At 57.3% G+C, this 19985-nt stretch overlaps 1 protein-coding gene across 1 annotated transcript; it reads right to left on the bottom strand.

The window, feature by feature from the left end:
- Window positions 1-598: 598 nt before the first annotated feature.
- LOC136789525 (large neutral amino acids transporter small subunit 2-like) lies at window positions 599-13943 on the bottom strand. The gene is given in 13 exon segments (XM_066989582.1): window positions 599-1204; window positions 2505-2682; window positions 4784-4933; window positions 5674-5770; window positions 6604-6707; window positions 6794-6917; window positions 6991-7144; window positions 8456-8581; window positions 10273-10421; window positions 10704-10866; window positions 10869-10907; window positions 13804-13828; window positions 13830-13943. Coding segments are annotated over 13 exon segments (1596 nt in total). The 3' UTR covers window positions 599-1031.
- Between the last annotated feature and the right edge of the window lie 6042 nt (window positions 13944-19985).

Genomic DNA, 19985 nt, shown 5'->3' with positions numbered 1-19985 from the left:
GTGTTCTCGCCCCTGGGTTTATGTAGGGCCTACCAGAAAGCCGACTGTTTACGTAGGACCTGCCAGAAGTGGAGTTGTTTCCATAGGACCCCCCAAAACCACCTTCGTTTTGGTAGGACCTACAGAAACGCTCTAGTTTGCATAGCACCCCCACGTGGATTTGTTTACATAGGAGCTACAAAAACAAGCTTGTTTACGTAGGACCCCCAACAAAGGGGTTTGTTTATGTAGGCCCTACAAAAAGGGGCTTGTTTACTTGGGACACCCAAGCTGGTTTACGTAGGACCTACAGCAAGGCGTTTGTTTACATCGGACCCCCCCCCAAATCCCTCTTTGTTTGGGTAGGACCTACAGCAACGCTCTCGTTTACGTAGCACCCCCCCACATCGGTTTGTTTACGTAGGACCTACCGAAACAGCTCTGTTTACATAGGACCCCCCCCCCACAACGGGTCTTGTTTACGTAGGACCTACAAAAACTTGTTTACATCCCCCCCCCCCCAAACCTTCTCCGTTTACGTAGGCCCTACAGAAACGCCTTTGTTTACGCGGCCCCGCCCCCACCCCCCGTGGCCCCGCCCCCACACGGCCGGCACGGCTGCCAGGACCTCTTTATTTACGTCGGGCCCTACAAAAACGCCCCCGCGCTATGGGGCAGCCCCACGGCGGGGGGGGTGGGGGGCGAGGGGGGAAGGCACTGGGCGGAGTGTGGGGGGCGGCCCCATAGAATGTGTGGGGCAGCCCCATAGGGTGTGGGGCAGCCCCATAGTGAGGAGGTGTGGGGCAGCCCTATGGGGCTGGCTTGTGGGGCAGCCCCATAGGATGTGTGGGGCAGCCCCTTAAGGCCGACGTGTGGGGCTGCCCCATAGCGAGGACGTGTGGGGCAGCCCCCCAGGGCTCAGGTGTGGGGCAGCCCCATAGCGAGGAGGTGTGGGGCAGGCTTGTGGGGCAGCCCCATAGGGAGGTGTGGGGCAGCCCCATAGGGAGGTGTGGGGCAGCCCCATAGCGAGGTGTGGGGCAGCCCCCCAGGGCTCAGTTGTGGGGCTGGGCGGCGAGCGGCTGCTGCTCCTCGCCGGGGGGCTCGGGGTCGCCGTGGGGCTCGGGGTCGCCGCCGTGGGGCTGGGGGTCGCCGCCGTGGGGCTGGGGGTCGCCGCCGTGGGGGTAGACGACGAGGCAGAGCTGCTGGCCCAGGCGCGTCAGCGAGGCTGCGGGGAGAGCGGCCGGGAGCCAAAAAGCCCCGAAACGGCCCCAAAACGGGCCCCCAAGAGCCCAAATGGAGTCCAGGGACCCCCGAATGGAGCCGAAATCCTCCCAAATCACCCCAAAATGGCCCCCAAAGACCCCAAAATGGCCCCCAAAGACCCCAAAATGGCCCCCAAAGACCCCAAAACAGCCCCTAAAGACCCCAAAGTGGCCCCAAAACGGCCCCCAAAGACCCCAAAGTGGCCCCAAAACGGCCCCCAAAGACACTCAGTGGACCCCAAAGGCCCCCAGATGGCCCCAAACTCCCCTAAACGGCCCCAAAATGGCCCCCAAGGACCCCGTGATGGCCCCAAAATGGACCCAGAGACCCCAAACGGACCCGAAATCCTGCCAAATCACCCCAAAATGGCCCCCAAAGACCCTAAATGGACCCCCAAGACCCCCAAATGCCCCCCAAAGCCCCCAAATGACCCCAAAACTGGCTTCTAAAGACCCCAAACCAGCCCTGAAAGACCCCAAAAAGGCCCCAAAATGGCCCTCGAAGACCCCAAATGGATCCCTGAGACCCCAAAATGGCCCCCAAAGACCCCAAAATGGACCCCAAATGGCCCTCAAAGACCCCGAATGGATCCTTGAGACCCCCAAATATCCTCCAAAGACCCCCAAATGTCCCCCAAAGCCCCAAAATGTCCCCAAAATGGCCCCTTGAGACCCCAAAATGGAACCCAAAGACCCTAAAGTGGCCCCAAAATGGCCCTCAAAGACCCCAAATGGACCCCAAGGACCCCAAAGTGGACCTAAAATGGCCCCTAAAGACCCCAAAATGGCCCCTAAAGACCCCAAAATGGCCCCTAAAGACCCCAAACCAGCCCTGAAAGACCCCAAAGTGGCCCCAAATCCCCCAAGTGACCCCAAATCCCCCAAGCGACCCCAAATCCCCCAAAATGACCCCAAATCCCCCAAGCGACCCCAAATCCCCCCAAGCGGCCCCAAATCCCCCAAGTGACCCCAAATCCCCCCAGCGGCCCCAAATCCCCCCAAAATGACCCCAAATCCCCCAAGTGACCCCAAATCCCCCCAAGTGACCCCAAATCCCCCCAAGCGACCCCAAATCCCCCCAAGTGACCCCAAATCCCCCCAAGCGGCCCCAAATCCCCCCAAGCGGCCCCAAATCCCCCCAAGCGGCCCCAAATCCCCCAAGCGGCCCCAAATCCCCCCAAGCGGCCCCAAATCCCCCCAAGCGGCCCCAAATCCCCCAAAATGACCCCAAATCCCCCCAAGCGGCCCCAAATCCCCCCTTACCGACCGCCCTGCGCAGGGCCGGGGGCTTCGTGCGGGGCCGCAGGGCCAGCAGGTAGATGGGGGCCCCGGCCGCCGTCACCGCCAGCCCCACGCCGCAGGCCAGCGGCTCCCGCAGCAGCGCCAGCGCCCCCAGGGCCCCCCACAGCAGCAGGTAGAGCCCCGGCAGCACCAGCGGCACCTGGGGGGGCGAGAAACGGGGAGCAATTAACGGGGGGGCGCTAATTAGGGGACGGGGTCCGGGGGGGGGGCGCTGGGAGGGGGCTGGGGTTAAGGGGGGGAGCCCGGGAGGGGAGCGGGGTTAAGGGGAGGGGGCGGAAAGGGGGCTGGGGTGAAGGGAGGGGGGTAAAAGGGGGGAATAATTAAGGGGGGGCGCTAATTAGGGGGAATAATTAAAGGGGGGAGCTAATTAGGGGGAATAGTTAATGGGGGAAGAGGAAAAGGGGGAAATGATTAAGGGGGGAAGCCAAAAAGGGGGTTAAAATGAAAGGGGGGGGAACTAAAGGGGGGAATAATTAAGGGGGGGCGCTAATTAGGGGGAATAATTAAAGGGGGGGCGCTAATTAGGGGGAATAGTTAATGGGGGAAGACAAAAAGAGGGAAATGATTAAGGGGGGAAGGCAAAAAGGGGGTTAAAATGAAAGGGGGGGGAACTAAAGGGGGGAATAATTAAGGGGGGGCGCTAATTAGGGGGAATAATTAACAGGGGGGCGCTAATTAGGGGGAATAGTTAATGGGGGAAGAGGAAAAGGGGGAAATGATTAAGGGGGGAAGGCAAAAAGGGGGTTAAAATGAAAGGGGGGGAACTAAAGGGGGGAATAATTAAGGGGGGGCGCTAATTAGGGGGAATAATTAACGGGGGGGCACTAATTAGGGGGAATAATTAAGGGGGGAGCTCCAAAAGGGGGGGGAAAAGGGACCCAAAAACGCCCAAAAGTGACCCAAGGGAGCCAAAGAGACCCCAAAAGGCCCAAAAGAGAGCTGAAAGTGAGCCAAAGGGACCCAAAAAGCCCCGAAAGTGACCCAAAAGGACCCCAAAAGCCTGAAAGGGACCCAAAAAGCCCCCAAAGTGACCCAAAAGTCACCCAAGTCACCCAAAGGGACCCAAAAGGGACACAAAGAGACCCAAAAGTGAGGAAAAGGGACCAAAAAGACTCAAAAAGGACCCAAAAAGGCCCAAAAGTGACCCTAAGAAACCCCAAAAGACCCAAAAAATCACAGAAGTGACCCAAAACCAGCCAAAAAGACCCAAAACTGAAATAAATTGACCCAAAAGTGACCCAGAGAGACACAAAAAGACCCAAAACCGAGGTAAAGGGACCCAAAAGGGAAGAAAAGGGACCAAAAAAGGCCCAAAAGGGACCCAAAGGGACCCAAAAGTGAGGGAAAGCGACCCAAAAAGACCCAGAACTGAAACAAATTGACCCAAAAGTGACCCAGGGAGACTCAAAAACACCCAAAAGTGACCCAAAAGAACCCGAAAGTGACCCCAAAAGGCCCAAAAGGGACCCAAAGGGACCTAAAAGGACCCCAAAAAGACCCAAAAAGACCCAAAAGGGACCCAAAAAGGCCTGAAAGTGACCTGAAAGGACCCAAATAGGACCCAAAAAGCCTGAAAGGGACCCAAAAAGACCCAAAAAGACCCAAAAGGGACCCAAAAAGACCCAAAAGGGACCCAAAAGGGACCCCAAAACCCCCTAAAGTGTCCCAAAAAGACCCAAAAATCAGGTAAAAGGGACCCAAAAAGCCCCAAAAGCGAGCCTAAGGGCCCACGTTGACCCCGCCCACTTTGACCCCACCCCCTTAAGCCCCGCCCCTTCCGGTCCCCGCCCCCTTAAGCCCCACCCCTTCCGGACCCCACCCCCTTAAGCCCCGCCCCTTCCGGACCCCACCCCCTTAAGCCCCGCCCTTCCGGCCCCCACCCCCTTAAGCCCCGCCCCTTCCGGTCCAACCCCCCTTAAGCCCCGCCCCTTCCGGTCCCCGCCCTCTTAAGCCCCGCCCCTTCCGGTCCCCGCCCTTAAGCCCCGCCCCTTCCGGTCCCCGCCCCCTTAAGCCCCGCCCCTTCCGGCCCCCACCCCCTTAAGCCCCGCCCCTTCCGGTCCAACCCCCTTAAGCCCCCGCCCCTTCCGGTCCCCGCCCTCTTAAGCCCCGCCCCTTCCGGTCCCCGCCCCTTAAGCCCCGCCCCTTCCGGTCCCCGCCCCTTAAGCCCCGCCCCTTCCGGCCCCCACCCCCTTAAGCCCCGCCCCTTCCGGCCCACGCCCCCTTAAGCCCCGCCCCCTCACCCGGATGGGGCGCGGCCTGCGGGGCTCCCTCCAGCGCAGCACCAGCAGCCCGGCCACGGCCACCCCGTACCAGAGGTGGTTGGCGAAGCCCACGTAGCTGATCAGCGTGTACGTGTCGCCCGTCACCAGCATCAGCAGCGTCGACACGCACTGGGGGGGGCGTGGCCAGCCCTTAAAGCCACGCCCACAAGGCCACGCCCATCCCAAGCCCCGCCCACCGCCCCATAACCCCGCCCATTTCGCCATAAACCCCGCCCACCCCCCACAAGATGGCCTCCACGGCCTCTAAACCCAATTAACACCCACTTTGGGGGCGTGGCCAGCCCTTAAGGCCACGCCCACAAGGCCCCGCCCACCCCAAGCCCCGCCCACCGCCCCATAGCCCCGCCCACACACCCGTTAGCCCCGCCCACCCCCCACAAGATGGCCTCCACGGCCTCTAAACCCAATTAACACCCACACAGGAGGAGTGGCTAATAGGAAAGGGGGCGTGGCCACCCCTCAAGGCCCCGCCCACAAGGCCACGCCCACCCCAAGCCCCGCCCACCCCCCGTTAGCCCCGCCCACCCCCCACAAGATGGCCGCCACGGTCTCTACACCCACGTGGGGGGCGGGGCTTATCCGAAAAGGGGGCGTGGCCACCCTTCAAGCCCCGCCCCCTTTGACCCCGCCCACTGAAGCCACGCCCCTTTAGGCCCCTCCCACCCAAGCCCCACCCCTTTAAGCCCCTCCCCTTTCAAGCCCCGCCCCCCGCAGTTACCAACCAAGTGGGCGTGTCCCCCCAAGCCCCGCCCCCTCAGGCCCCGCCCCCTTTGGCCCCGCCCCCTCAGGCCCCGCCCCCTTAAGCCCCGCCCCCCTAAGCCCCGCCCCCCTAAGCCCCGCCCACTGACGGTGACGAGCAGGGCGGGGATGGGCGTGCGCCGCTCCAGGTGGATCATGGCCAGCAGGGCCGGCAGCTGCCCCTCGCGCGCCCCCGCGTAGAACAGCCTGGAAGGGGGGCGGGGCTTAGAGGGGGCGGGGCTTAAGGGGGCGGGGCTTAAAGGGGGCGGTGCTTAGAGGGGGCGGGGCTTATGGGGCGGGGCTTTTTTTTAAAGGGGCCCCGCCCGATTTCCGCCGACCTCCCCCACCCCGACGTGTGCGGCCCCCGAAAAGTGGGCGGGGACGGAGCTTAAAAGGGGGCGTGGCCAAGCAGGAGGGGGCGTGGCTAATCAGAAGGGGCGTGGCCTCTTTTTAAAGGGGCCCTGCCCAATTTCCGCCGACCTCCCCCACCTTATGGGGTGAGACCCCCCCCAAAGTGGGGCGGAGCTCTGACTTAAAGTGGGCGTGGCCAAACAGAAAGGGGCGTGGCTAATCAGAAGGGGCGTGGCCTCTTCTTAAAGGGACCCTGCCCAATTTCCACCAACCTCCCGCACCCTACCGCGTGCATCCCCCCAAAGCGGGCGGGGCCCGGTCTTAAAGGGGGCGTGGCCAAACAGAAGGGGGCGTGGCTAATCAGAAGGGGGCGTGGCCTATTTTTAAAGGGGCCCTGCCCGATTTCCACCAACCTCCCACACCCTACTGCGTACATCCCCCCAAAGTGGGTGGGGCCCGGTCTTAAAAGGGGGCGTGGCCAAACAGAAGGGGGCGTGGCTAATCAGAAAGGGGCGTGGCCTTATTTAAAGGGGCCCGGTCCAATTTCCACCAACCTCCCCCACCCCAATACAGCGCGACCCCCCCAAAAGTGGGCGGAGCTCTGACTTAAAGTGGGCGTGGCCAACCGGAAGGGGGCGTGGCTTATCGGAAGGGGGCGTGGTTTATCGGAAGGGGGCGTGGCCTCTGACCTGGAGCAGGTGAAGAGGGAGCCGTTGACGCCGCCGAAGGTGGAGAGCGCCACGGCCGCCGGCATCAGCCAGGCGAGCGGCCCCAGCGCCTTCTCCCCGAAGGTCTATGCAAATGAAGGGGGCGGGGTTAAAGAGGGCGGGGTCCGACGGAGGGGGGCGTGGCTTGTGCGGAGGGGGCGCGGCCTCTCACCACGGCGACGGCGTCCGATTGGAGGAGCTCGCGGGGGGTCATGGCGGTGACGTAGGCGACGTTGGCCAAGACGTAGACGGCGGTGACGAGCGGGATGGAGATGAAGATGGCGCGGGGCAGGTTCCTTAGAAGGAAAAAAGGGGCGTGGCCATGCAAATCCATGCAAATGAGGGGGGCGTGAGGGGGGCGGGGCTTACCGCTCGGGCTCCACCAGCTCCTCGGTGACGTAGTTGAGGAAGTTCCAGCCCCCGTAGGCGAAGGAGCCCTGCAGGAAGGCCAGCGCCACCCGGCCGGCCTCGGGGGGCTGCAGCCACGAGAAGGCCAGGGGGGGCTGCAGCCAGGCCCCGTGGCCTGGGGGGGGAGGCGACGTTAATTAGGGAGCCCCCGGTCTTAATTAGGGCCCCCCCGGTCTTAATTAGGGTCCCTCGATTTGAGTTACGCCCCCTTGATCTGCATTGGGGCCCCTTGATTCGAATTGGGCGATCCCGGCGCTGATTTGGGAGCTTACCCCTATTAATTAAGCCCTCCCGGTCTTAATTAGGGCCCCCCGGTCTTTATTAGGGCCCCCCCGGTCTTAATTAGGACCCCTCGGTTTTAATTAGGGTCCCTTGATTTGCACTAGGGCCACCCAATTTGAATTAGGGCCCCTTGATTTGAATTGGGCAATGGCGGCCCTGATTTGGGGGGTTACCCTATTAATTAAGCCCTCCCGGTCTTAAATAGGGCCCCCCAGTTTTAATTAAGCCCCCCCGGTTTTAATTAAGCCCCTCCAGGTTTAACTAAGGCCCCCCGGATTTAATTAGGGTCCCTTGATTTGAATTGGGGCCGCCCGGTTTGAATTAGGGCGATCGCGGCGCTGGTTTGGGGGGTCCCGGGGTCAACCTGGGGGGGGTCCCATTATTAATTAAGGGTTCCCGGTGCTAATTAAGGGTCTTGGGGTGCTAATTAGGGCCTCCCAATGTTAATTAGGGTCTCCCAGTGCTAATTAGGGGGTCCTGACAATAACTGAAGGGTCCCTGGTGTTAGTTTGGGGTCAACTTCTTGGGTCCCAGTGTCAATTTGGGGGTTCCCGTTGCTAATTAAGGTCCACAGTCACTAAGGGTCTCAAGGCACTAATTAAGAATGCCATGTGACTAATTAAGGGTTCCTGATGTTAATTAGGGTCTCCTGGTGCCAACTGGAGGGCTCCCAGTGTTAATTTGGGCCAATCTGTGGGGTCAGGCTGTTAATCTGGGGGGCTCCCGGCGCTAATTAAGGTCTCCCATCACTAATTAAGGGTCTCAAGGCACTAATTAGAGTCCCCTGATGTTAATTAGTGCTCCCCAGCGCTAATTAGGGTCTCCTGGCACTAACTGAAGGGCTCCCGGTGTCGATTTGTGGGGTCCCGGTGTCAATCTCTGGGGCCGGGGTGTCGATTTCTGGGGCTCCCGTCGCTAATTAAGCTCTCCCATCGCTAATTAAGGGTCTCAAGGCACTAATTAGAGTCCCCTGATGTTAATTAGTGCTCCCCAGCGCTAATTAGGGTCTCCTGGCACTAACTGAAGGCCTCCCGGGGTCGATTTGTGGGGTCCCGGTGTGAATCGGGGTGCGGATTTCTGGGGCTCCCGGCGCTAATTAAAGCCCTCGCGGCGCTAATTAGGGCTGCTCGCTAATTACACGGACCGGTGGCGAGGCGCCAGGCGCCGGCGGCCACGATGATGGCGAGGGCCAGCAGCTTCCCGGCCGTGCAGGCGTCCTGCAGGCGCGTGGCCGCGCGCACGCTGGCGGAGTTCAGCCAGGTCAGCAGCACTGCGGGGGCGGGCGTGCAACGGGTGTGCAAGGGTGAGTGTGCAGGGGGGGTGGGGGGAGGGGGAGGGGTCGGGGGGGGCGGGGGAGTGGGGGGTGGGCAAGGGAGGGGGTGGGGAGTGGGGGGGGGTGGGGAGGGGGGTGGGTGTGCAATGGGTGTGCAAGGGGGAGTGTGCAAGGGGGGTGAGTGTGCAAGGAGGCAGGCAACGGGCTGGGAAACAGGGTCGGGTGGGTGGGAAACGGGGCAGGGAACGGGATGAGTGTGCAAGGGGTGGGTGTGCAAGGGGGATGGGCAACAGGCTGGGAGTAGGGTCGGGTGGGTGGGAGATGGGGGCGGGGAACAGGGTGGGCGTGTGAGGGGGACAAGTGTGCAAGGGGGCGAGTGTGCAAGGGGCGTGCATGCAAGGGGGCGAGTGTGCAAGGGGGCGGGCAACAGGCTGGGAAACAGGGTTGGGCGGGTGGGAGATGGGGGCGGGGAACGGGACGAGTGTGCAAGGGGGCGAGTGTGCAAGGAGGTGGGCGTGCAAGGGGATGAGTGTGCAAGGGGATGGGCAACGGGCTGGGAAACAGGGTCGGGTGGGTGGGAGACGGGGGTGCGGAAGGGGGTGGGGAATGGGGTGAGTGTCTGAAGGGGACGAGTGTGCAAGGGGGTGAGTGTGCGAGAGGACGAGTGTGCAAGGGGCGGGCGTGCATGGGGGGTGAGTGTGCAAGGGGGACGGGCAACGGGCTGGGAGTAGGGTTGGGTGGGTGGGAAATGGGGCGGCGAACGGGGTGGGCATGTGAGGGGGACGAGTGTGCAAGGGGTGAGTGTGCAAGGGGTGAGTGTGCAAGGGGCGAGTGTGCGAGGGGACGGGCAACGGGCTGGGAAACAGGGTCGGGTGGGCGGGGAGACGGGGGTGGGAAACAGGACGAGTGTGCAAGGGGGATGGGTGTGCAAGGGGCGTGTGTGCAAGGGACGAGTGTGCAAGGGACGAGTGTGCAAGGGACGAGTGTGCAAGGGGGCGGGCAACGGGCTGGGAAACAGGGTCAGGTGGGTGGGAGATGGGGTAGGAAACGGGACGAGTGTGCAAGGGGTGAGTGTGCAAGGGGCGGGCGTGCAAGGGGGATGAGTGTGCAAAGGGGATGGGCAACGGGCTGGGAAACAGGGTCGGGTGGGTGGGAGAGGGGTGGGGAACGGGGCGGGCGTGTGAGGGGACGAGTGTGCAAGGGGTGGGTGTGCAAGGCGACGGGCAATGGGCTGGGAAACAGGGTCGGGCGGGTGGGGAGACAGGGTGGGGGATGGGACGAGTGTGCACGGGGACGAGTGTGCAAGCGGGACAAGTGTGCGAGGGGAATGAGTGTGCAAGGGGATGGGTGTGCAAGGGGGACGGGCGTGCAAGGGGGACGAGTGTGCAAGGGGGACGAGTGTGCAAGGGGGACGAGTAATGGGCTGGGAAACAGGGTTGGGTGTGTGAGGGGGACGAGTGTGCAAGAGGGACAAGTGTGCAAGGGGGCGAGTGTGCAAGGGGCGGGTGTGCAAGGGACGAGTGTGCAAGGGGATGAGTGTGCAAGGGGGCGAGCAACGGGCTGGGAAACAGGGTCGGGTGGGTGGGAGACGGGGCGGGGAACGGGACGAGTGTGCACGGGGACGAGTGTGCGAGGGGTGAGTGTGCACGGGGTGGGCGTGCAAGGGGGGGGGGCGGGGCCCCACTCACGCAGGCAGGCGGCCGCCAGCAGGCGCAGGGCGGGCTCGGGGGGCGGCCCGGGGCAGAGCGGGCGCAGGACGTAGGCGGCGAAGGTGAGGGCGATGACGGCCTGGTTGGTCGGGTACACCACCAGCACCGCCATCCACAGCCGCAGGAACCTATCGGCAGCGAGGGGCGGGGCCTCGAGACCACGCCCCCTTTAAGCCCCGCCCCTGTGGTTTATCGCCCCGCCCCCGTGGGTTATGGCCCCGCCCCCCGTGGGTTATGGCCCCGCCCCCGTGGGTTATGGCCCCGCCCCCCGTGGGTTATGGCCCCGCCCCCGTGGGTTATGGCCCCGCCCCCCGTGGGTTATGGCCCCGCCCCCGTGGGTTATGGCCCCGCCCCCCGTGGGTTATCGGCCCCGCCCCCGTGGGTTATCGCCCCGCCCCCCGCGTGCTCACCCCGCCAGGCCGCCGAAGATGTCCTTGACGTAGGCGTAGTCGCCGCCGGCCTTGGGGATGGCGGCGCCCAGCTCGGCGTAGCACAGCGCGCCCAGCGCCGTCACCGCCCCCGTGGCCGCCCACACCGCCAGCGCCAGCCCCACGCTGCCCGCGTTGCCCAGCACCCCCGCGGCGACACGAAGATGCCCGAGCCGATGATGTTCCCTGCGGGGCAAGGAGAGAAATTTGAAAGTTAAATTTTCGAAATTTTGAAATTTTCGGATGTTTGAATTGGGGGGGAGAAGCGTGGGGGTAGGCATAGGGGAGATATTTGGGGAGGGGGAAGTAGGGGGGACACGAAGATGCCCAAGACGATGAAGTTCCCTGAGGGGGCACGAAAATGTATTGAAATTTTAAAGTTAAGTTTTCGAATTTTGAAATTTTCAGATTTCGAAATTTTGGGTAGTTGAATTACAGGGGGGAGAAGCATGGGGGTAGGTATAGGGGAGATATCTGGGGGGGGGAGATTAGGGGGGACACGAAGATCCCCGAGCCGATGATGTTCCCTGCGGGGGGGAAAGAGAGAAATTTTAAAGTTAAATTTTCGAAATTTTAAAATTTTCAGATTTCGAAATTTTGGGTAGTTGAATTACGGGGGAGAAGCGTGGGGGTAAGTAAAGGGGGGACAAATCTGGGGAGGGAAAGTAGGGGGGACACGAAGATGCCCAAGACGATGAAGTTCCCTGGGGGGCACGAAAATGTATTGAAATTTTACATTTAAATATCTGGATTTTGAAATTTTGGATATTTGAATTATGGGGGGAGAAATTTGGGGACGAAAGATGTGGGGGAGAAGTTTGGGGAGAGAAATCGGGGGACACGAAGATGTCTGAGTCGATGATGTTCCCTGGGGGGCACGAAAATATGTTTAAATAAATTTTAAATTTAAATTTTCGGATTTTGAAATTTTGGATATTTGAATTATGGGGGGGAGAAGCGTGGGGGTAAGTAAATGGGGGACAAATCTGGGGGGGGGGGAAGTAGGAGGGACACGAAGGTGCCCGAGGCGATGATGTTCCTGGGGGGCACAAAAATATATTGAAAAATTGAATTTATTCAAATTTTTAAATTTTAAAATACCTCAGTTTTTAAAACACGTAAATGTATAGAGAGAAAACATGGGGGTAAAAATACAGGGGAGAGATTTGGGGGTAAAAAGAGGGGGTAAAAATGTGGAGGAGAAATCTGAGGGTGAAAATATGGAAATGAAAAATTAATGTTAAATGTTAAAATAATTAAATAGCTCAATTTAAATATCTGAATATCTTAATATTTAAATTTATACAGGTTTAAATGTATTGGAAGGAGATGTGGGGCGTGAAAATCTGGGGGAGAAATTTGGGGAGGGAAAATCGGGGGACGCGAAGATCCCCCAGCCGATGATGTTACCTGGGGGGGGGGGGGCACAAATATTCGATTTTAAATATTTAAATTTAATTATTTGAATATTTAAATATTTAAATATGCAGAGAGAAAACGCGGGGGTGAAAATATGGGGGAGGAATTTGGGGGGGGGGAAACGGGGAGGGAAAAACGTGGAGGAGAAATTTGGGGGGGGGGGGGGAACGCGGGGGTAGAAAATACGGAAATTAAAATTTAAATATTTAAATTTATTTTAAAATGTCTTTGGGAGAAGTTGGGGCTGAAAATGGGGGGGTAAATCCCTGGGGGAAATGCACGGGGGGAGGAAATTTGGGGGGAGAAATTTGGGGGAGGGAATCGGGGGGGAAATTTCGGGGTGTGAGAAATCGGGGGTGAAAACCCGGAAATTTAAATTTAAATACAATTAAAAATGCGAATTTTAAAAAGGGGGGGGGGGGGGGGGAACGTGTGGGGGAGAAATTTCGGGGTAAAAATGGGGGGGGATAAAAGGGGGGGGGGGGGGGGGGGAAACGGGGGGAGCAAATAAACGGGGGGGGAACACGCAGGTGTAAACCGAGGGGGTAATTGGGGGGGGTAATTAGGGGGGGCAATTAACAGGGAGGGGCAATTAACAGGGGGCAAGGGGCAGGGGTGTGGGGTACGAAGGTCCCGGGGTTGTTACGGGGCGCCCCCAACCCCCTAAAAACACCCCCCCCAAAAAAACACCCCCAAATCCCCCCGAACCCCCCGAACCCCCCAAATCCCCTAAAAAAACCTAAATCCCCCCCAAAAAACCTAAATCCCCCCAAAAAACCTAAATCCCCCCAAAATCCCTAAATCCCACCCCAAAAAAACTAATTCCCCCAACCCCCCAAAAAACCCTAAATCCCCCCCCAAAACCCTAAATCCCCCCCCGACCCCCCTAAAGCCCCCGTAACCCCTCTACACCCCCCCATAACCCTCCAAGCCGTCCCCGAATCCCCTAAAAAATCAACTAAACCCCCCAAAAAATCCTAATTCACCCCCAAACCCCCCAAAAAAACCCTAAATCCCCCCCCCCCCCCAAAACCCTAAACCCCCTAAAAACCCCCCATAACCCCTCCGAACCCCCCGAACCCTCCAAAAACCCCTAAACCCCCCCCCCCAATTTTTCCCGATTCCCCCCTCCCAACCCCCCAAAAAACCCTAAAACCCCCCAAAAACCCCAAAACCCCCCAAAAACCCCAAAACCCCCCAAAAACCCTAAAACCCCTCCCAAAAACCCCAAAACCCCCCAAAAACCCCAAAACCCCCAAAAACCCCAAAACCCCCCAAAAACCCTAAAACCCCCCAAAAAAACCCTAAATCCCCCCCCTCAATAAAAAAACAACCAAAAAAATCCTAAATCCCCCCCGAAACCCCCCTAAACTCCCCCCACCCCCCCAACCCCTCAAAAACAACCCCCAAAACCCCCCGAATCCCCCCAAAACCCCTTTGGGGTAGCTCGGGGGTCGACCCCAAACCCCCCCCCCAAAATAAAAATTTGGGGTTTATTTTTTATATTTAGGCCCCCCCCCCCCCCGCTCGGTGCCAGGCGGCGAGCGGCTCAAGGTGACAGCGGCGCTGGGGGGGGGGGGGGGGGGGGCACAAAAATGGGTGGAAAAAGGTGAAATTAAATGGGGGGGTTAATTATTGGGGTTTTTTTTTGGGGGGGTCTCACCCACGATGATGCCGCAGGCGCTGAGGCAGCCCGATCTCCTTCTTCAGGGCCACGCCGCCCCCCGCCTCGTCGCTGGGGGGTCCCTCTTTGGGGGGGGGGGCTCCTTTGGGAGCCCCCCGCTGCCGGGAGCCCCCAGCCATGGGTTATTGGGGGGGGGTTGGTTATTGGGGGGGGGGGAGGGGGGAGGGGTTTTGGGGGGAGGGGTTTTTGGGGGGGGTGGGGTTTTGGGGGGGGTGGGGATTTGGGGGGCCCTGGGGGCACCCCTAGGTGGGGGGGGGGGGGGGGGGGGGGGGAAGGGGGGAAAATGGGGAAAATTCTGCGAAATGGGGGGGGGAAGGGGGGTAAAAAGGGGGAGACGTGGTTAAGGAATGGGGGGAAATGGGGAAAATGGGGAAAAAGGGGTAAAATGGGGGGGCGGCGCTAAAAATAGGGGAAAAGGGGGAGAAAGGGGTAAAATAAGGGGGTGAGCCGGAAAAATGGGGCGTAAAATGGAGGGGGAGGCCTGAAAAGCGGGGAAAAGGGTTTAAAAGGGAGAGGGGAACGCTGTAAAAATGGGGAAATGGGCTTAAAATGGAGGGGGCTCAAAATGGAGGGGGGCTCAAAATGGAGGGGGGCTAAAAATCGGGAAATGGGCTTAAAATGGAGGGGGGGCTCAAAATGGAGGGGGGCTCAAAATGGAGGGGGGGCTAAAAATCGGGAAATGGGCTTAAAATGGAGGGAGGAAAGCGTAAAAAAACAGGAAAGTGGGCTTAAAATGGAGGGGGGAGCCTTCAAAAATGGGGAAACGGGCTTAAAACGGAACTGGGAAACCCTAAAAAAGAGGAAAATGGGCTTAAAATGGGGGGGCCTTCAAAAATGGGGGAAAAGTGCTCAAAATGGAGGGGGAGCCCCTAAAAGCAGGGAAATGGGCTCAAAATGGAGGGGGAGCCCCTGAAGAATGGGGAAAAAGGCTCAAAACGGGGGGAAACCCCCCAAAAACGAGGGAAAATCCCCGAAGGTTGAGGCGAACCCCACAAAATGGCGGAGGGCCCCTCGAAACTGAGGAGAAAACCCGCCAAAAAACACGGGGGGACCCCCGAAAGCGGCGAGGAAGGCCCGAAAGGGGCGGAAAGCCCCCCAAAAGGGGGAAAAAGGCGGTTTTTTTTTAAAAAAAAATGGGATTTTAACGGAGAAGGGACCCCCCCCGCCCCCCGGCGTCTCCTCGGCGCCCGCGGGCCCTCCTTGCCCGCCGACCTTCGGCCTCGCCTCCGAGACGCTGATAACGGGGCCCGGACCTTCGGCCCCGAGAAGGGGGGGGGGTGACGATGACGAGGGTGGCGAGGAGGGGGTGGGGACGCCACGGGAACCCCCCCCGGTTTGCCCGATTCCCCTCGTTTTTAGCCCAAAGCCCCGCTTCTCGCAGGTCTCCCCCGGTTCACCTCGGCTTCGCCCCGGAGCGCGTCAAAGGTGCCCCCAAATCCAAGGTTCCCCCCCATTTTACTCTCAAATCCCCCCCGTTCTCCCCAATTTCCCTTCAAATCCCCCATTTTTCTCAAATTCCCCTGAAATTTCCTCAAATCCCCCCGAAATTCCCTCAAATTCCCCCATTCTCCCCTCAAATCCCCCCCATTCTCCCCGTTTTCCCTTCAAATCCCCCATTCTCCCCAGTTTCCCCGATCTCCCTTCAGATTGCCCCATTCTCCTCATATTTACCCCAAATTCCTCTGATTTCCCTTCAAATCCGCCCTATTTTTCTCAAATCCCCCCATTTTTCTCAAATCCCCTGAAATTCCCTCAAATCCCCCATTCTCCCCTCAAATCCCCCCATTCTCCCCAGTTTCCCTGATTTCCCTTCAGATTGCCCCATTCTCCTCATATTTACCCCAAATTCCTCTGATTTCCCTTCAAATCCCCCCTATTTTTCTCAAATCCCCCTGAAATTTCCTCAAATCCCCCCGAAATTCCCTCAAATCCCCCATTTTCCCCTCAAATCCCCCCATTCTCCCGTTTCCCCTCAAATCCCCCATTCTCCCCAGTTTCCCTGATTTCCCTTCAGATTGCCCCATTCTCCTCATTTTTACCCCAAATTCCTCTGATTTCCCTTCAAATCCCCCCATTTTTCTCAAATCCCCCCGAAATTCCCTCAAATCCCCCCATTCTCCCCTCAAATCCCCCCATTCTCCCCAATTTCCCCTCAAATCCCCCCATTCTCCCCAGTTTCCCTGATTTCCCTTCAGATTGCCCCATTCTCCTCATATTTACCCCAAATTCCTCTGATTTCCCTTCAAATCCCCCCATTTTTCTCAAATTCCCCTGAAATTTCCTCAAATCCCCCGAAATTCCCTCAAATTTCCCCATTTTCCCCTCAAATCCCCCCTTTCTCCCCAATTTCCCCTCAAATCCCCCCATTCTCCCCAATTTCCCCTATTTCCCTTCAGATTGCCCCATTCTCCTCATATTTACCCCAAATTCCTCTGATTTCCCTTCAAATCCCCCTCCATTTTTCTCAAATCCCCCGAAATTCCCTCAAATCCCCCCAATTTCCCCTCAAATCCCCCTTTCTCCCCAATTTCCCCTCAAATCCCCCATTCTCCCCAGTTTCCCCCCATTTCCCTTCAGATTGCCCCATTCTCCCCAGTTTCACCCCAAAATTCCCTTGATTTCCCCCCAAACTCCCCCTTTTCTCCCCATTCTCCCTTCAAATCCCGATTTCCCTCCCTTTCTCCCCTTTTCCCAATTCCCCGCTCTTTCACCCCAATTTCCCCCAACCTCTCCCTCGTCCCACCCCAAACCACCCCCAACTCCCCTCCTCCACCCCAATCTGGGCCCATTTCCTCCCGTTCCCCCCTCCAATCTCCCCGCTTTTACCTCAGTTTCCCCCAATTCCCACACAATTTTGCCCAATTTCCCCTCTATTTCACCCAAACCCCCCGGCTTCCTTCAGCTCTCCCCACTTCTCCCTCTTTTTGCCCGTTTCCCCCAAATTTCCCTCATTTCCCCCTAAATCCTGTCAGTTTTCCCCGAATCCCCCCAATAACCCGGTTTTCCCTCCGTTTCCCCCAAATCCCCCCAAATTCCCCCCAAATCCCCCAAATTCACCCAAATCCCCCCAAATTCCCCCCCCAAATCCCCCCAAATTCCCCCAAATCCCCTCACTTTTCCCAATTCCCCTCACTTTTCCCCCAATTCCCCTCCCTTCCCCCACGTTTTCCCCCAGTTTCCCCCCGATTCCCCCAAATCCTTTCATTTCGCCCCAATTCTCCCCCTTTCCCCTCGCCCCCCGACCAAAACCCCGATTTTGCCTCGTTTCACCCCAAAATCGCCTCATTTCGCCCCTCATCCCCCCCCTCCATTTCCCGCCGTTTTCCAGCGGCCGCCTTCGAAAGCGGCTTAAAAAGTAAAAATTTAGGTTTTTTGTGGAAATGTGTCACTAATTATTAATTAATTAATTAATAATTATTAATTAATTAATTAATAATTTGTACGAACGCAATTAGTGATTGAAACGGGGAAGAAAAGGGGTTTTTGGGGCGGGAAAAAAGGGGTTTTGGGGGGAAATGGGCGTCATCGCTCAGCAGCCTGCTTTGCTCCTGCCTTTTTACAAACCAATGTAAAAAAATTAATTAATTAGTGAAGAAATGGGTGCTTAATAATTAAAATTTGGGTACAAACGCAATTAATGATTAAAACGGTGAGGAAAAGGGGTTTTTAAGGGCAGGAAAGGGCTGTGAGGGGGAAAGAGCGCCGTCGGCAGCGCTCTTTGCTCCTTAAAGCCGGCGTAAAAGTGAAAAATTTACGCTAAAAGAAAACATTTGCATAATAATTAATTAAAATACGGAGAAAGACGTAATTAATGAGAGAAACCGTGAGGAAAAATTGTTTGTTTTTTTTTTTTTGTTAAGGGTAGAAAATGGGCCCCGAGCGGGAAACTTGCGCAGTCGGCCAGCGGCGCGCTTCGAAAAGAGCTCAAAGTTTGAATTGAGTAAATACCTGCAAAATAATTAATTAAAAGAAATTAATTAAATAAAAAAATTAATAACGATAAAGATTTCGATAATGACGTAATTAATGAGGAAAACGGTGAGGAAAAGGGGTTTGAGGGGCACGTGAGGGCTTTGAGGGGGCTCTGAGAGGCGCTCGGCACGGCCTCGCACACCGCACAAAGACGGCAAACAATTAAATTCTGAGGAAATCTGTAAATTAATTAATTATTGGGGGTATATTTTAATAGAACGGGTAATTAATAATGAAACGAGGGAGGAGATTGTGAGGGAAAGGGGCTTTTAGGGGCAGGGAGGGGGAAGTGAGAGCTGTCAGCTCTGGGTGCGCGTTGCGCGTGGCGTTAAAACGGACAAAAACGCAAAATTAACTGAATTATCAGGCAAAAAAATGCATAATTAGTAATTAAAATACAGACAGCGACGTAATTAGTGACGGAAACGGTGGAGAAAAGGGGTTTGAAGGGGGGAGAAGGGGCTCGGAGGAGGGAACGAGCGCCGACGGGCGGCAGCGTGCTTTCCTCACCGCTCTAAAGCCAAATAAACACCAAATTAATTAAGTTCTGAGGTTACGCACGCATAATAACGAGTTAAAATACGGCTAAAAAACACAGTTTATGGTTAAAATGGGGAAAAAGTGGTTTTTTTGAGGGCTGAAGAGGGCTCTGAGGGGGAGACGAGCGCCGTTACCCATCCGCGCTCTCCCCCAACCCCTCAAAAACCCACAGAAACACAAAATTACTTAAATTCTGAGGTAATATATACAGAATAACAATATAAAATACGAACAATTACAAGATTAAGGGTAAAACTGTGGAAAAAAACGTTTTTTTAGGGCCGAGAAGGGCCGCGAGGGGAAACGAGCAGTTACCCGTCCGCGCTCTCCCCCAACCCCTCAAAAACGCACATAAACACAAAACTACTTAAATTCTGAGGTAACATTTACACAATAGCTATTTAAAATGTTAATATTAACAAGATTAGGGATAAAACTGTGGAAAAAAACGTTTTTTGAGGGCCGAGAAGGGCCGCGGGGGAAACGAGCACCGTTACCCATCCGCGCTGTCTCCCTAACCCCTCAAAAACCCACATAAACCCCAAAACTACTTACATTCCGAGGTAGAACTTACGCAATAACTACTTAAAATAGTAATAATGACAATATTAAGTATAAAAACGAGGAAAAAAAAAACGTCTTTTCAGGGCCAAGAAAGGCTGCGAGGGGAAACGAGCAGTTACCCGTCCGCGCTCTCCCTAACCCCTCTAAACCCCGCATAAACCCCAAAGTACTTAAATTATGAGGTAACATTTGCTCAATATCCATTTAAAAATCTCAATAACAACAAGATTAAAGTTAAAACTGTGGAGAAAAACGTTTTTTTGAGGCCCAGAAGGGCTGCAGGGGGAAACGGCCACCGTTACCCATTTGCGCTCTCCCCCAACCCCTCAAAACCCCATATAAACACAAAACTACTTAAATTCTGAGGTAACATATACACAATAGTTTTGAATAATATTAATATTAACAAGATAAAGGGTAAAACTGTGGAGAAAAACGTTTTTTTGAGGCCGAGAAGGGCTGCGGGGGGAAATGAGCACTGTTACCCATCCACCCTCTCCCCCAGCCCCTCAAAAACCCACATAAACACAAAACCACTTAAATTCTGAGGTAACATATACACAATATTTTTGAATAATATTAATATTAACAAGATAAAGGGTAAAACTGTGGATAATTTTTTTTTTAGGGGCCGAGAAGGGCTGCGGGGGGGGGGGGAACGAGCAGTTACCCGCCCGCGCCCTCCCCCAACCCCTCTACACCCCACCGAAACCCAAGCCGCCACGAATTCGGAGCTCACAGCGCCCCGCGGCGCTGCCGGAAGCCGTTAATAACGCCAAAAAACGACTAAAACAAAAAAAAAAACAATAAAAAACGGGGATTTCGTTTCCCGGGCCGCGTCCCCGGGGCGCCCCCCCGCCCCGCCCCTTCGGCCCCTCTCGGCCAATCAGCGGCCGGCGGCGCCGCGCAGGCGCCACGGGGCGGGCGGCGATGGCGGCGGCGCTGCGGGGCGGCGGCGGCTCCGGGCAGCGCGGCGGGGCCGAGGCGGCGGCGGCGGCCGCGGAGCCGGGCCCCGGGCCGGGGCCTTACGGGAACGGGCCGGGCTCCGCCGGCCACCACCACCACGGGGACGAGGGGCGGCGGGG

This window comes from Anser cygnoides, unplaced genomic scaffold (genome assembly GCF_040182565.1).
Source record: "Anser cygnoides isolate HZ-2024a breed goose unplaced genomic scaffold, Taihu_goose_T2T_genome scaffold_52_1, whole genome shotgun sequence".
Classification (NCBI taxonomy): domain Eukaryota; kingdom Metazoa; phylum Chordata; class Aves; order Anseriformes; family Anatidae; genus Anser; species Anser cygnoides.
This window is presented reverse-complemented; position numbering and strand designations above follow the sequence as displayed.